Below are 16,464 nucleotides of genomic sequence, written 5' to 3'. Positions count from 1 at the left end.
GGGGGCTGCGCCGCCCCGCCGGCGCCCGCAGGGGGCGCGCGCGCTCTCGGGCCGCGCGGCGGCGCGCGCCGCCTCCTCCTGCTCGTTCCCCGCCCCTGCCCGGGCCGGCGGCGGCGCGCGCGCGGCGCTCCCTGCACGGCGCGAGGGGCTCGCGCGGCGCGGGGGGGGCGAGACAAAAGGCTCGGGCGGCCGAGGCGCGCGCGCGGCCGCGCGAGCCCCGCCCGGGCCCGGCCGCCACGAGGCGCTGCGGCCGCGGGGCCGCCGCGGGAAGGGGCGCGCGCGGCGGCGGCGGCGGCGGCGGCCGGGAGGGACGGGGGGTCCGGCGGCGGCTCCGGGCTGCCGGCTCCGTCCGTCCCTGTGTGTTTGGAGCGGAGGAAAGATGGCAGCGGCTGCACTTCCTCTTGCACTTTCACCCCTGGGGGGAGGAGAAGGAGGGGGCGATACCACCCCCCCTACAAAAATCCAGCGGGGGCCCCCCGGCTCCTGCTCCCCGACCGAGCGCTGCCGCCGCCGGCTCCGGTCCGGGCCCCGCCCGCTTCGCCGCACCCTCACCACCGGCGCCGCAAACTTTCCTCTCTTCTTTGGACGAGAAGACCCCCACCCTATTCATAGAGACCCCCCCTGCCCCCCCGCTTCCTGCCCCCCTCCCTCCCCGCATCCGCCAATGCAAGAGCAGCCAGAGCCAGCAGGCCGGCCCCCACCCCGCCCGCCCGCGGGGGCTGGGGGCTGCAGTCTCCCCCTTCCCCAGCACCGATCCTCCAATGCCGAGCCGGCAGCGAGGCCCCCGCCCGCGGCACACGGGGGTGGCGGGGCTGCGCTCGCCCCCTCCCCCAAATATCCGGGCTGCAGCTCGCCCCCCAGGCCCCCCTCCCGCCGGGGAGAGGAGGAGGGGCCGGCGGGGGGGCTGCAGGCAACCTCCCCCCCTCCCCAGGCGCGAATCGTCCAATGCAAACCCTCCCGGAGCTGCAGAGGCGCAGAGCGGCCCCCACCTCCTCGGCTCGCCCGAGGAGAGCCGATCCCAGAGGGGCCAGGGGCTGCTGAGCAGGCTGGCCTCCCCCCGGTCTTTCATTGCATTTCTCACCCCCACCCCCCGTACCGCGATCAACTCTCAGCCTCGCTGGAAGAGCGAGGCGCCGGCATTGTGGGGGAGGGAAGGGGTACAGCGGGAATTCTTCCAGTGCAAAAATGCCCTCCCCTCGGGAGCTGTTGGGAGGGACGGTACCCGCGGGCCGGGGGCTGCGGGAGGCACGGGCACTTGGCAGCCCCGAGTGCCTCCATGTTGGGGACACTCCGCTGCCCCGCACGGCCCCGCGCTCCCGGGGTTCCCACGGCGCCCCACGCCCAGCGCGGCGGGGCTCCCGCTCCCGCGAGTTACCCTTCCCCGGGCCCGGGTTAAACACTCCGAGTGCACCGCCGAATTCACCGCCCCGGGTTGCCTGGACTGTCCTAGTGCTGAATCTTCTCCGTGGGCTCGAGGGCTCTATGAAAGAGCTGCTCTTCCAACATCATCATCATCATTACTCATTTACAGCTGAAATCTGCTTTCTGTCTCATTGAAGAATTTTTCCCCGAGTTTTGAAGAAGTATCTCCCCCATCCAACAAACACACACGTTCCCAAAACAGAGTTCTTTGTTTTGTTAAAGACAACGCTTGGGGGGGGAAGAAGCGTTCGAGGGCACTTTTTTGCATTTGTAACATCAAGCCTAATTAAGAATCCTTGGACCACCTATTCACACAGTCTAATATCGTCACTTAAACTATTCTGTGGAAAATACTGAACTTGGCACATGTGAGGGCATCACAAACTACAGTCTTCCAAAAGCTCAAACCCAGCACTTGAATTAAATAGTGGTGGAACTGAAAAAGCATTCTGGGTACTGATGTGCAAATGAGCGCACCAAGCTTCCAACTTCCAAAATATTACATTAACACTTAAGGCCACACAGTGCCCTCAGCCTGTGCTCCAGATTTCCCCTGCTTTTGATAGCAACTGTTTGTCCCCACTGTAGGCAGAATATTACCAGAAGCTTTTTATTACTGTACTATGTGTGCACACACCCTGATATGAATGTGTATTTTTAGAAATTTTGGGCTGAGCGGTAGCAATGCTGACAAACCCAGCTTAAATACACCACATTAAATAGATAACAGTGCTCATATTCTGTAAGTCTGTGTGCAGACACATGAGTAGTTCTCGCTGCAGTGAGGAAGATGATTATGTTTAACACACCAGCCAGGCTGCACACACACACACACACACACACACACACACACACACACACGGAGCACTTAAAGAATCTGGAATTTGCTTATCTTTCCTAGTGGCTTTGGGCAGTTGTGCTCCTTTCCCCCAGTGGTTTATTAATTTGCTTTCTTTTAGCCCCCAGCCTCCTAACATGGTTCCTGCTTCCTATTTCAGTTCCCTCCTCGCCTGTTCTTTGTCTCTCCTCCAGGCAGGGGGAGGGGGGGGTCCTGCCGCTCTCACTGCACTCTCCTCAGAACTTTCTCCAGTTGCCACGGAATGTTCTGGTTTCAGCTTCCAGCCCTCCTGTTTAAAAGGCACCATCCAACACAGCCTGCCTGTTTCTCTGGGTAGAAGCTAAAAAAACCCCAAAGCATCGCTGTTTCTTGGGAAGAGACCCACTCACACTTGCCACGAGGATGTCAGATCAGCACTCTGGGAGCTCATACTCAGGGTAGTTGCTGGATGCTCGTTGAGGGTGACCCCCAGCACCTTGCACTCCCAGGGAATCACAGCCTTTGCCTTGGCTCCTCAATGCTCTGCCATGGCAGAGTACTGACTCCTGTTAGCACTTTCAGCGTTATTACTCTGACCTCCTGCTCCCTATGGCTCCACCAACACATTTAAAGGACCACTCCTTACAGCATTTTCTGGTCCCAAACTCACCCCCATCTCAGAGTATGAGACTATCAAAGTAGCCATTCAACTCTAGTGTTTGTTATAACATAGCCAAATTTCTTCTGCAAATGAACAGTTTGTGCCACACTGAGACAAAATTTGGCTCATCACTATAAACAGACTTGTAGGGTGAAGTTCCCTAAGTTTAATGTGATGGCTAAATGGCATTTCTCCATATATAACTATATAGGCAGACAGGAATGATCACCTTTGAATTCGTTTACCATCACAACTGGCTAGCTACTCTTTGAAGACAAAGTTCCAGATGATGTTTAAGAAAGTATAAAATTTCAGTTCTACTGAAAAGTATATAGGATTTCTTCCCCTTTTCAGATTATTCCTAATCTATTTTCTCTGACTTCTGCGCTTGGATATGCTGAACTTCTTTTGAATTCATCTCCCTTTTAAATAAAGGCATTTTCCTCAGCTACTTTATTCAACTTCTCACTATTTCCTGTCTCACTTCTGCTCATGGGAATTCCTGAGCTGTCCCTAAATGCCTAAATGTTTTGCAGCTGCCTGGTGCCTGCTGAAGCACTTTGATTGGTATTTCAATAGTATTAATAATCCTCCTGTGCTCTGAACATGTGTGTACCATTTGGGACTGCACACTGTACACTGCTCGCTTCACTGCAGATCAGTTGCTACTGGCCTTACTCAGGAGTGCAGACCTCAAACTGCTGTGCAAATATAGGAGGGAACAAAAGACTGTTGCAGTCAAATCCATTCAAACATATTTGGGTATATGTTAATTAGAGCTGACTCATACCTATTTGTTCAACACTCTCAACTCATGAATCTGTGTAGGTCTTGTGGCTACTGAAATTTTTCAGAATAGTCCCATTATTATACTCTTTAAGAAGGTTAGTCACTATTTCACATGGATTATAATATTAGCAGAGACATTTGTGCATAGCACTTGTGCCAGCTAATCAGTCATATGAACCATTTCCTTTCTATGTGCGTTCCACAAAAATACACAACATTGTGTATTTCAAGGCACACTTGTGATTTCAGTGGGTAGCTATCAGTTTTTCTGAGCTTTCACTGGTATTTTAATTAACTGCTACTGATCTAACAAGCAATTAATTCAGCATTCATTACTTACTAGGTTGATGATTACTTAAATTTAGTTTTTAAAGCTTGCTCAGTTTTTTATTGGGAATCATCCCATGAGAGTGCCAACCCTAGCAGCAAGGATTCTCAGACTTGGAGACAGCACAGTGTCCTCTGTAACCCAGACGTGGGTTAGTGATTTGTCAGCTTTCTCCTCTAAAAGCAGACAAAACCTCTTGTTTAAAAATACCCAGCACCCTCACAAACCCAACAGCAATAGGGAGGTCTGTGATGCTGTGGAAAGTATGCAGAAAGAGTTACTTAAAAAAAGGAAAACTGCCCTGTTTGTTTTTCCTCCTTTTGATCACTCTCCTCACTGTACTCATGTGCTGTGTAGTCCGTCTGTTGCACGGCAGTCCACAACAAAGTCTGGGGAGCCGATGCTAAACTACAGAACTTTGTGTTGTTAAACTAATTTAACACAGTCTTGGAAGCCAACCTTTGATACTTAATCTCCCTTTTGTTCCCCTCATTTCTTCACTCTGCCCAGTTTAACTTGTTCTAGACTGCCTGGAACCAATGCAACCTGAGCTACTGAAAACAAGATTGCCACATTAGGGATCTGGTCAAAATGGAAATACAACCTAGGATTCAGTCTCGCTGGCTCCCCATGAATTAGACATCCATGCCTGGCTAAGCAAACCTGACAGACAAGTTTCTTATGTAAAACATACATTACAATACAATCCTAAATGTGCAAGGTTTGGTATTTACGGATCAATAGCCAAACTCCTGTGCTGTCCCCAGAAGGACAATTTCTCCATAGATGCCAAATAAACTGGCATAAAAAAGTTAATCCGGGAAAACAACTAAGAATGGATATATCTGTAGGTTTTACAACCTTCAAAAGATAAACGATTTTCTTGATTGCCTCAAGGGTTAATTAAGATATGAATTGTATCAACTTCACCTCAGACAATCAGTATTATGCTTCCATTGAAGATTCAGTACTGCAGGTATAAAAAGTCTTACCTTTTCATCGTGGATTCTCAAAATCTCTTTCTTCCAGATGGGTATAAGGCTGGTCCTTAGTCAGCTCGTTACAGGTTTGTCTTCTCTTCAGCATGATCAGTTTTTCCCTGAAATACATTAATATGGGTAACTAGCAAGCCAGCTCTCAAATCGAAGTACAATTCATAGGGGAAAAAAGGGGTAAATTTGCCAAATTATAAAAACTCTAAAAGGAAAAAAAAAAACCAAACCAGAAAAATCACTTTAAAATGAACTGATTCTCTACATGCCTTAACTTGCAGTTACCCTTTTTTTTCATGAGGGAACTCTGGCAGGATGATTACGGTCCCATAGCCATAATTCTTAAAACCATAAGTACTCAGGTCACGGTTATCATTTGATACAGTTATTTTTCACTGGGCTGGTGATAATTTCTGAGAGGATATGAAATTTCAAGAGCCTTGTTTCACCTGCAGTCATGATTTCATTTCCTCCCTGTCACCTCCCTCCCACTTCTTGAAATCCTGCAGAAATCCCCCCCCCATAAGCTAGAAATGCAGTCCCCAGCAAGCCCACAAACACACAGACACAATCAGCTGTTTGCCAGCATAGTCTGCAGCCTCTGGCATAAGGTGAATTACCAAACCCACAAGTGCTCCAGAGTGGCTCTTTGGCTAAAATGACCTTCTCAGAGCACTGTGAATAAACTTGATATCCACAAGTATTTGAATTATTTATTAGAACATAAAATATGAAAAAAAAAAGAATTTAAAAATACTTAACTAGGTGAGCACGCACTACTTATTTTTAAGAAAGGTCTTTATGTGATTTTAATGAAGCATAAACGAGTTATCACAATTAATTTCATACTTACAGAATTTACCATGTATTTTACAGTGTTAAATTTTACATGGTTATCCAAAAGACTTGCAAGCCTCTTCTCAATATACTTAGCTTACCTCTCACCATCTCACATAAGTAAAACTCTTACTCAAGCTAAAATACTCATTTTGGAAAGAAATTCAGAATCTGACCCATAATGAAGCAGCCTATTTAAAACTGGTAGTTTGACAGAAAACCCACTGAATGCTTTCTCCCACTGCTCAGCTCTGCTATTGAAGTGAGCTCCAGTTATCATCCTCGCAGGGCAGTGCTATGGAAACATCAAAGTTTCAATTATTCTGCGGCAACTGCACATTCCTGTTGTGCAAAAATACAACTGAGGCACAAGTAAAGGAAATGACTTGCTCAGAATCAGTGTCAGCAGGACTGGAGCGTGTAGAATATGAATTTCTGAAGCCCATTTTTTTCTAGCCCTCCATCATTCCAATCTTGCTGCTGAGGGATGTGCCATGTCAGTCACATTCCTGTCGCTGTACTTGCTGAAACAAACACTCCTGGTTCTTCCCAATCACTGATTCCATACTGTGTCATGGTCCTTAATTGTTTGATGAGACAGCCTTTATGTCAGACAGAGTCTTTCTGCACTTGCTCAATACGCTTTAGAATATTGCTTTCCTTATCTTATTGAGAATATTATTAGAAAAGTGCTGGAGTTATAGCCTGCCAGTTCATCAGTTAGCCCTTCATATGCTACTAAATCATATCTGGGTTTTTCTCCAGGTCTGAGCCTTCATTCTGTGTTGTCTGACACAACAGGCAGGTGGTCACCAGAGAAATGGACTGTTGTGCAAGTTTACAGCCTTTGGAAGTATAGCCCCTGTTGCACTTCATCTAGATTTCCTAAATGGAATTAGCTCCATTTAAAAAACATATATATGTTTTAATAAAAAACCTGGCAATTCACATACTCCATCTTCCGTCAGTGCCCACTATAAAGCTCAATTAACCTTTCAAGCAGATCTCAGTCTCTCGTATCTCCTTTCATTTTCTCTCGGGTTCCACTGGGGGCTTTTTCCTCTCCTGACATTATATCTAATTTTCTATTAATATTTTCCTTGATTTTTCTCTTCTCTGACTGACTGGGTTTTTTTCTTTTTCTCTAATAAGCTTTTATCATTTGCACTCCATTTTCTAATTTGGATTGCTGTCCTCAGAGGACCTCACTTATCCATTCCCAGTCACCCACCCTTCAGACACTTTCCCAGCTGTCACACCTTATTTCCCATGGTCATAATCAGCCTGTTCTCCAAGCACCACATCACATAAAACACCTTTATATTAAAAAACTCACAACAGTCATCACAATAAATAAAAATAATGTCACTGTTCACAACCTGGGACCAATCTGTACTGAACAAGACTTTCCAAAGCTTAAAAGATGGTGCTGTTGTAAACTAGTATGAACTACTTTAAATATCCTAACCAATTAGAAAATGTTCATTTGGCTACCAAAAATCAGACTAATTATCTTTATTAATTAAAATCTCATTCCCTTCAAGTAATTAAGGAAAACACTCAACACTGAAATAAGGTTTTAGATGCCTAAATTCCTTATAGGATCTTCTCTTCAGTAACTTCCTGTAAAAAAGGATATAAGAGCACAGACTGAGCAGTTGTGCATTAAGAACACTATGAATTCCTAAACCAGAAAAGCAAAAAACTCCCCTGTAACTAAATTTTCAAACCATATATTTTGTTGACAACTTTTTTCATTCAGTCCACACTTGGAAAAAAAATGTTAGTTACATTCAATATGTGAGATTTGGAGTGAGTTTTCAAGAACAACTGATGTTGTTTCTAGCAACAAGTTCTGAAGTTAACCATCACCTCCTGCAGAAAGAGGGATGGTCTTAAACCCTGTTTGAGCATTCAGAATCTGTGTTTTCTTCAGTGTTTTCCCTTTTACTAAAAAGGACCACAAATGTGGACTGATTATATGGCTGAATTCAGCTGGGGCATAAACAAGTCCAACTCCATCTGAAGTAAGTAGGAAAAAATTTATACCAGGGTCAAATCTATGTCCCATGTTAGAAAAGGATATTGTTCATAAGGAATAATTAGAAAACCATGAACAAATATACAGTGGTAGGTGCATTTATATTTACCCTAGCTTAACTGAGCTAACATTACCAGGAATAGTAATCCCATTTCATTTGAGATTCTATTTTAGTAAGCTCTCTATAAGCTTATATTAATGACAGTTCCTACTATAAAGAGTTTATGACAATAAAGGCTGGTTTTTCGATTAAGATGAGACAAGCAGAGAAATGCAGAGGCAGAAAGAGGCAGCAAATAGCAGTTTTGTTCTCATTGCTCTAGCACTTTTTTTTCTTTTGACTGTAAGTTAAAGAAGATTTAATGATTCTATAACAATTCTGCTGCCAAAACTGCTATAAGGCTTGTTAAATTTTGCCAATTGTGTGGTACTCAGAATCCTGACTGAAGATGTGGCAGGTGGTTCTGCAAGTGTCCCTTCTCACAGCATGGGCCCAGGAAAGTGTATTTGTGTTTAAAAAGCACGTTTGCATTTAGGTACATTGTATAGAAACAGACTTTGCAATAAATTGAGACGGGAGATCTTTCCTGGAAAGAATACTGATTTATGCAGAAAAACGTTTCTGTAAATATTCCAATTCAGACATAATACGACAGGGAAACAAACTTGGAGACCAAAATCTTGAACACTGATAAAAATGTATTCCCTTATGTTACAAAAATACTTTATATTTGAAATCCAATTGTTTGGCTTCTTGCGATATTATCAAAAGCTGGAAATACTTGGCTCTTTAAAGCTTGAGGGGGCCATTAAAAAAAAAAAATCCTTTCTCTATTTAATTAGCCCGCATCCAGTGGACAGCTACAGATGTCCCTGGGGCAAAGCGGTACGGCCAGGGCTGGGCTGAGGGAGCCGTGAGAACGCTCCAGCGCTGGTTTGACAAAGCAGCAGCTCAGGAGGCTCCGCCGCAGGCAGTGCGGCAGCGCCGCCCGGCTCAGCAGCGCTGCGGGGCACGGGGTGTCACAGTTACACACCTGGCGAGGGCACAGCTGCGGCACCGGGGGGCCGGGGCCGGTTCACTGCGGGGCCGGGCACAGCCTCCTCCCCTGGCGGGCAGCGAGAGCCCCCGCTGCCCTCACGCTGTTCTCTCTCCAACAGCCGAGCGTCCGTCGCCTCACGCCGGCTCCTCCCGGCGCCGCAGCCCGGCTGTCCCTCACCGCCGAGCGCCTCAGCCGCGCCGGCATCGCTCCCGAGCCGCCGGCGGGGCTCCCGCACCCCGGCTCGGGCCGGACCGGCAGCACCGCGGCTGCATCGGCCGCCTCGGACCGACACACGCGGGGCACCCTCACGGATCTCATACAGACACGGATCTCATACAGACACGGATCTCATACACAGATCACACACGCATGGGTCACACACGGGTCACACATACAGATTTCACACACACGGATCTCACGGGTCACAGACAGATCTCTCGCACACAGATCTCACACACACGGATCTCACGGGTCACAGACAGATCTCTCGCACACAGATCTCACACACACGGATCTCTGTCTCTCACACACACACGGATCTCTGTCCCTCACACTCTCTGTCCCTCACACAGTCTCTCACTCTGTCTCTCACACACTTTCCCCTCACACTCTCCCGTCACACTGTCCCTCATACTCTGTCCCTTGCTCTCTGGCTCTCACTCTCTCCACTCACACTCTTTCCCTCACACTCTGTCCCTCACACTGTCCCCTCACACACTCTGTCCCTCGCTCTCTGTCCCCCCACACTCTCTGTCCCTCACACACTCTGTCCCTCGCTTTCTGTCTCTCTCACACTTTCCCCTCGATCTCTCCCCTCACACTCTCTGTCTCTCACACTCTCTGTCCCTCACACACTCTGTCCCTCGCTTTCTGTCTCTCTCACATTTCCCCTCGCTCTCTCCCCTCACACTGCCCCGCTCTCTGTGAGGGAGCGCGAGCTCTGCACACGGCGCAGGGGGCGCTGCTCCGACCCCCTCAGGGCAGCGCGCGAGGCCGGCGGTGCGCGCGCCGCGGCTCCTTTCCCGCCCGCCGCCGCCGGGGCGCGTTCCCGCCGCCTCTCGCGAGAGGCCGCGGCGCGTGCGCGGGGCCGGTCGGTGGCCGGGGAGCGGTGGCGCTGAGGGGGCCCCGGGCGGGCCCGCACCGGCCGCACCATGAGCGGCACCCTGGCCAAGATCGCTGAGATCGAGGCGGAGGTACCGCACCGCCCCCGCCTCCCCGCGGGCTGGGCCGGCCGCGGGGCTCGGGCGGGGTGGGGGAACGACCGCGGGGCCGCTCCATGAGCGGGTGGCGGGGCCCTGCCGTGAGGCGCCGCGCGGGGCCGGGGGCGGCGGAGCCGTCCCGGTGTGAACCCGCCGTGCCGTGCTCTTCTCTTGCAGATGGCCCGGACGCAGAAGAACAAGGCCACCGCGCACCACCTGGGGCTGCTGAAGGCCCGCTTGGCCAAGCTGCGCCGGGAGCTCATCACCCCCAAGGGAGGCGGCGGCGGCGGCCCCGGGGAAGGTGCGTTGTCTCCGCGGGAGCTGCCGGAGTGCGGGGGGTGTGACGGACATCGATCTAACGGGGGGGCCCTTGTCCGCTTCAGTCGTGTCAGAGTGGCTGCTGAATAATCATAGAATCACGGAATGGTTTGGGTTGGAAGGGACCTTAAAGATCATCTCATTCCACCCCTTGACATGGGCAGAGATGCCACTCACTAAGTCAGGTGGCTTAGACCTCCCTCCAGCCTGGCCTTGGACACCTCCAGGGATGGGGCAGCCACAGCTTCTCTGGGCAACGTGTACCTTCCTCTCCCTCTTCTTGTCCTTCCTGGTACAGGACCTGTGCCAGGGTTTGTGGCCCGAGGACTGTGAAGGGCAGCCCTTCATGAAGTGTAAAGGAAAGTGCTTCTCATTTTGGCTGATATAGTATTGTATTTGCAGAAGTCTTAAGGTTTTTACATGAAGAAACACCTTGCAGCAGCCACCCGTTTTTATATATAAAGGTGTGAATTGTCTAAGCTCAGTGCTTAAGGGAAATCTCCACTTACAAAGTCAAGTCTAGTCCACTGGGAAGCCTTTCAGACAACAGTTTATTGACAGGTACATGCCATGGAGTGTTCTAGAGACAAAAGGGTGCAAGGTAATAAATAAAGATTGTGACTGTCTTTCACACCCTCATCCTCCTTGTAGGAAAACTTACTTGGCTTTTGCTCAGGCAATATTAAAAATAATAGCAGGACTGCTGTCCAGAACATTAGAAGAAAAAAAATGTCAATGTTTGGACAGATATTTCTGCTCCTTATTTGCAGGTTTTGATGTTGCAAAGACAGGAGATGCCCGAATTGGGTTTGTGGGTTTTCCATCAGTGGGGAAATCTACTCTTCTAAGTAACCTTGCTGGTGTGTACTCTGAAGTGGCAGCATATGAATTCACCACACTGACCACTGTGCCTGGAGTCATCAGGTACAAAGGAGCAAAGATACAGGTGAGATCTCCTTGGCTCTGTGAGGGTAAATGGTCTCTGTAGATGCTGTGAGGGCTGAGTGGTGTGGCCTGGCATTAATGGGGTAGAAGTGACATGTAAAAGTGCTTGAGAATACCTTGGAAACATTTCCATAATTTTTCCTTGTTTTTCGCTTTGCTCTGGGAAGAAGCTCCCGTGGTAGTTCTTATACTTTCTATGAGATGATCTGTTCCACTGTACCAGTACATGGGATAATACAATATATAAGAGCCAAAGGGGAAACAATCTTGTTGAATTCTGTTCAGATTTGCAGTAGAGTCAGCTGGTTTAGGAGAAAGGTAAAAGTAGTATTTATTTTGTCAACGAAGAAGAATATTTTTCTCATGTTGTACTTTCCTTCCTGTGAACAAACAGCTGCTTGATCTGCCAGGAATTATTGAAGGTGCCAAGGATGGTAAAGGCAGAGGGCGGCAGGTCATTGCAGGTGAGTTGGAGCTGGAGCTGGAGCCAGCAGCATGTCAGTGGTTCATTTAACACAGCACAGGAGAAGGAAGGGTTGAATCACTGTTTCTGCTGTCTTTAAAATCTGGATTGTTTGCTGGACTTGAGCTGCCTGCTGAGGAGTAGTAGCTGCTTTCATTTTGTTTTGTTTTCAGTTCTGGCTTTGTGCACTTGCCAAGCTCCTGCTCTGTGTTGGCACTGCAGTGGAAGTACATTTGCAATTTTGCAACAAGGCTTTTGTCTTAATTTCTTCAGCTTATTATCATCAGTCTGGTATCTGAATGGAGACAGGAAGGAAGATTTTTTCCAACCTCTGTGATTCTTACAACATGTAAGGGTCTGTCTGTCAGTGATACTTGGACAGCACAATAAACTTAAGTCTTCACTGGAATTTAAAAATAAGCAACGTGCTGGCCTTCAGAGGTTTCCTCTTGTCACCAGTCCACTGAGCCAGATTTTGGTTGTCTTAGGTTGTGTCAGTGTGCTTTTTTGAGAGATGACTTTCTTTTTCTGGTTCGTAGTTGCTCGAACCTGTAATCTCATTCTGATTGTTCTGGACGTGCTGAAACCCCTTGGCCACAAGAAAATCATAGAGAATGAACTGGAGGGATTTGGAATTCGTCTGAATAGTAAGCCCCCCAATATTGGCTTTAAAAAAAAGGATAAAGGAGGCATTAACCTTACAGCCACAGTAAGTTGAAAGTTTTCTTTAACCAAAATTAAAAAACAAATTGCTTGAAGAAAAAGGCCTTTGCAGTTGATGGTATGCCTGGGACAAGGCTGTGCTGTGAATTGCTGTCCTGTGCTACAGTCAGTTACTTTCCTTGGAGGCCATCCACACCTCTCCTGGAGCCTGACCACCTCCTGGCCCCCAAATCAGAGGCTCAGTTGTTTTCCACACTTTAAAGTTTGAGGTCCAAAGGAGAGTGTGCAAAAACTGCCTCTCACTTGGCAGCTACAGGATTCTTCTGGAGAAGATTGCTCAGAGTTCTGGGCCTTAGAACCTGGACTACTCCCCATTTCCCATTTCCCACTGAATCTTCAAAAGCACAGAAGTATCCAGAGATACCAAAAATCAGAACTCTGGGCTCTAAGTCCCTAATGTGTAGTTATCTGGGCACTGAACTGGTAGATATGTGGGTTTGTGTTGCAGCTAGTCCCAGATTGACAGGAAACTGCTTCTGAAATGTCTGATTGCAGCTCTCAGTGGGGCATTAATAAAAACGAAGCTTTTAGGATTTAAATGTTTTCCCCTTCTCCTCAGAGCAGCTTTGATGAAATCAGAGTCAAGTCCAGTAACTTAAAACGCAGCTCTTATTTCTTGTAATCCATATGCAGCGGTTGCTGGGTGACAGCACTGTGAATTATACTTGATTTGGCTGTAAACTTCCATTCTCTAATCCTGTGCCTGTCTGTGCTCAGTGTCCTCAGAGTGAGCTGGACACTGAAACAGTGAAGAGCATCTTAGCAGAGTATAAAATCCACAACGCCGACGTCACCCTGCGCAGCGACGCCACGGCCGACGACCTGATCGACGTGGTTGAAGGAAACAGGTACTGCTGGGCTCTGGCTTTGGTGCAACTGCAGTTTGTATTCCAAAAAAAGAAATGAATTGTCCCTCATGCTTGCTTCCCACAGAAGCTGAGCCAGCATATGCTTTTTTAAATGACTTTCTTCCCAAGGAAGGTAGCAGGGTGCTGCTGCCGGGCTGCTGTAACCGTGTCCTTCTCTTTGCAGGGTCTACATCCCATGCATTTATGTCCTAAATAAAATCGACCAAATTTCCATTGAGGAACTAGATATTATTTACAAAGTACCCCACTGTGTGCCAATATCTGCTCATCATCGCTGGAACTTTGATGATCTGCTGGAGAAAATCTGGGACTACTTGAAGCTTGTACGAATGTGAGTCACAGCTGCTGCCTTTTGTGGAGTTCAGTGTAAGGCTGAGACTGAAAAAGGTCCCAAGAATGGATTGAATGAGTTTTATGATGGTTTTCTACAAACTGAATTATGTTTGCTTTGTAAAGTGCAAATTGTGCTCCTCTTGTCTGCTGTCTGACAGCCACAAGTGCTGTTTTGAACTTGTAGGGGAATTAAACAAGGACATCTTAAAAAAACTCCTGAAAACATGGAATTTTAGTCAAACTTAGTGTAAAATTGTGAATTCCAGAGGTAGTTATCTTTTCAGTCTGTCATGCATTCAGCTCTCTTAACAGAACTTAGTTCATCTAGAATTTGAGATACTTTTACTGTAGGTTATTCCAGGTTTACATCACAATTCTAATGCATTTTTGGATGAATTTATGAATTAATCTATTCATACTCATAATACAGTAATTGTAGCCTTTTAAATTTACACCCATCTTGTGATAATATAAAATCTGTTGTCAGAATGGACTTAGTGTCTAGGTATCTGGGCTATAAACTTCATCAGGTTTTTTTTCACAGAAAAAAAAATCACAAGTCAGAACCATAATACTGTAGATGTTTTTTTCCATCTATTATTCCCATTCCACCTTTTTTCAAGCACCCACAGAAAGCTCACTAGTGAGAAAACTTTGCATTACAAGGGAGAACCCACTGGCTGCCCAGATGCATTTTCAGCTTAGGAACACCAAACCTTGTCACCACTGAAATAAGGGAACCTGGCCCAGCCCCTGGGCTGACAGCACAAATGGCTGATGAAATGGGTTGGGAAGGGAGGTTTTGGTGTTGACTGACTGTTCCATCTGTGTCACAGCTACACCAAACCCAAGGGGCAGCTCCCAGACTACACCTCTCCTGTGGTACTACCTTACTGCAAGACAACAGTGGAGGATTTTTGCATGAAGATCCACAAAAATCTCATTAAAGACTTTAAATAGTAAGTATTATTGTAAAAGACTGATTTATAGAGAATAGAAAACAATCTGCATCCTGGTATGTTATTTCATTCTGTTGTAAACTTGAAGGGAAAACAGGATTTTTAAATTATTTTTTTTAATGTTGATCTACCTCTGACAATTACACTTCAATTGCTATATTTGATGTTTATATACTCTTTTCTGCATGCATTTCCTTTATGGGGAAAATGTTTTTCTTTGTATTTGAAAGCAGTGTTAGATGCAGCATTACAGGCCATTGTCCCGTGCCCTTGGGTACTTTGGATAACTTCATACTTTGTTTTGATCTGCTTGTACCCTGGTTCAGAGACCACTCAGCCAGGTACTTGCAGAAGAATAAAAATAGCTCTGAAGCATTGCTTTCTGTATTAGCTTTGTGACAGAAATAGCTGCTGCTCTGCTGCTTGCATATCATACTTCTAAGCCTTTTAAATGGGATTTTTCTTCTCCTTTCAGTGCACTGGTTTGGGGTTCATCTGTTAAACACAACCCTCAAAAGGTTGGTAAGGACCACACCCTTGAAGATGAGGATGTTATTCAGATTGTGAAGAAATAAAGTTGTTCTCCCATGGTTTATTGCTGTGCCTGAAATTTGTCATTAATTGTAAGTGGTAAAGAAAGGCCATTTCTGAGTGGAAATTATTTTTTTTTATTATAGTACCTTCCTGCCTGGTAAAACTGATAATTCTGGTCCACTTGCACTGCAGAGTCTTTTTCCAGCAGAACTTAAAGATGAGAAACTCAGGTTAAATGACTTTCACAAGGACAAAACCTTACAAAAAGCCTTGAGGCCAGGGATGAGTTTCTGCTGCACGTATCTGTATTTCCAAATTGGAAAGAAGTTCATACATCAGGAATTATTTTGTTCTAAATTAGAACAAAACATGAAAAGCAGAGGCTGGAGAACCATATCTTATGAAACAATGCTGGAGGACAGAGAGTTCCAGCTGCCTTAATCTGAAAGTGTCCTTGTTTGAATACTTCAAGGCTATTAATAGTCCTGCAGTCGTGGAAAAGCTGGTTGGTTCTGCTCAGGAGCAGTTGCTTTTCCAGTTGTTTAGGCTAGTGGAAGCTGTTTGTGTCTGTTAGTGACTGAAAGATTTCAGGTTTTCTGAAAAAAATTTCCTGCCTCGTTTAGAGAAGTCAATAAGGTGCCCAAGAGAAGTAGGCTGCTCTTAAAGAGTGGTTCTGCTGCTTAACAGAGGTGAATAAAGAAGCTTTTAGCTCTTGTCAGGAGGGCTATCAAATGCATCAGCCTCTAGCACTTGCTCTCCTACAAGGAAGTAGGTGGTTTACCTACAGGGTATTTACTAAGATGCATCAAAGATGCTCCCCCTCATGTTATTACACATCCAAGGAGAGATAAAGTGACTTCAGACACCCACTCAAGCACTAAATCCTTACAGCAGTGGTTGCTACTCAGCCCGGTAAGGAAACATCCAAGCCTTGATTCTACTCCAAGCGTTTCCAGCAGTAGCGTTTCAGACTCCTGTGTGAGAAGTGCTGCAGGTGTGCAGGGAAGGAGCAGAAGAGGAGGATGTTATTCAGATTGTGAAGAAATAACCCTTTGTTTAGAGTTGGTTAGTTTTAAAAGTTCTTCCAGTACACTGAATCTCACTCCTCACACTTAACCTAGACATTTAAATGCAGCAATTCCATTCTGTATCTTCAGTGAGGCCAGTTAACCTTCAAAGCAAGACTGTTCCTCC

At 46.8% G+C, this 16,464-nt stretch overlaps 1 protein-coding gene across 1 annotated transcript; it reads left to right on the top strand.

Moving 5' to 3' along the window:
- The first annotated feature begins 10,002 nt into the window (after positions 1-10,002).
- On the top strand, positions 10,003-15,331 carry DRG1 (developmentally regulated GTP binding protein 1). Its single transcript, XM_017813985.1, has 9 exons — positions 10,003-10,120; positions 10,304-10,427; positions 11,215-11,390; positions 11,784-11,853; positions 12,392-12,561; positions 13,293-13,423; positions 13,608-13,775; positions 14,614-14,736; positions 15,212-15,331. The coding sequence occupies exons 1-9, from the start codon at positions 10,079-10,081 to the stop codon at positions 15,309-15,311; spliced, it is 1,104 nt and encodes a 367-aa protein (XP_017669474.1). The 5' UTR covers positions 10,003-10,078; the 3' UTR covers positions 15,312-15,331.
- Positions 15,332-16,464: the final 1,133 nt, after the last annotated feature.

Source organism: Lepidothrix coronata, unplaced genomic scaffold, assembly GCF_001604755.1.
Source record: "Lepidothrix coronata isolate B3197 unplaced genomic scaffold, Lepidothrix_coronata-1.0 Scaffold44, whole genome shotgun sequence".
NCBI lineage: Eukaryota > Metazoa > Chordata > Aves > Passeriformes > Pipridae > Lepidothrix > Lepidothrix coronata.
This window is presented reverse-complemented; position numbering and strand designations above follow the sequence as displayed.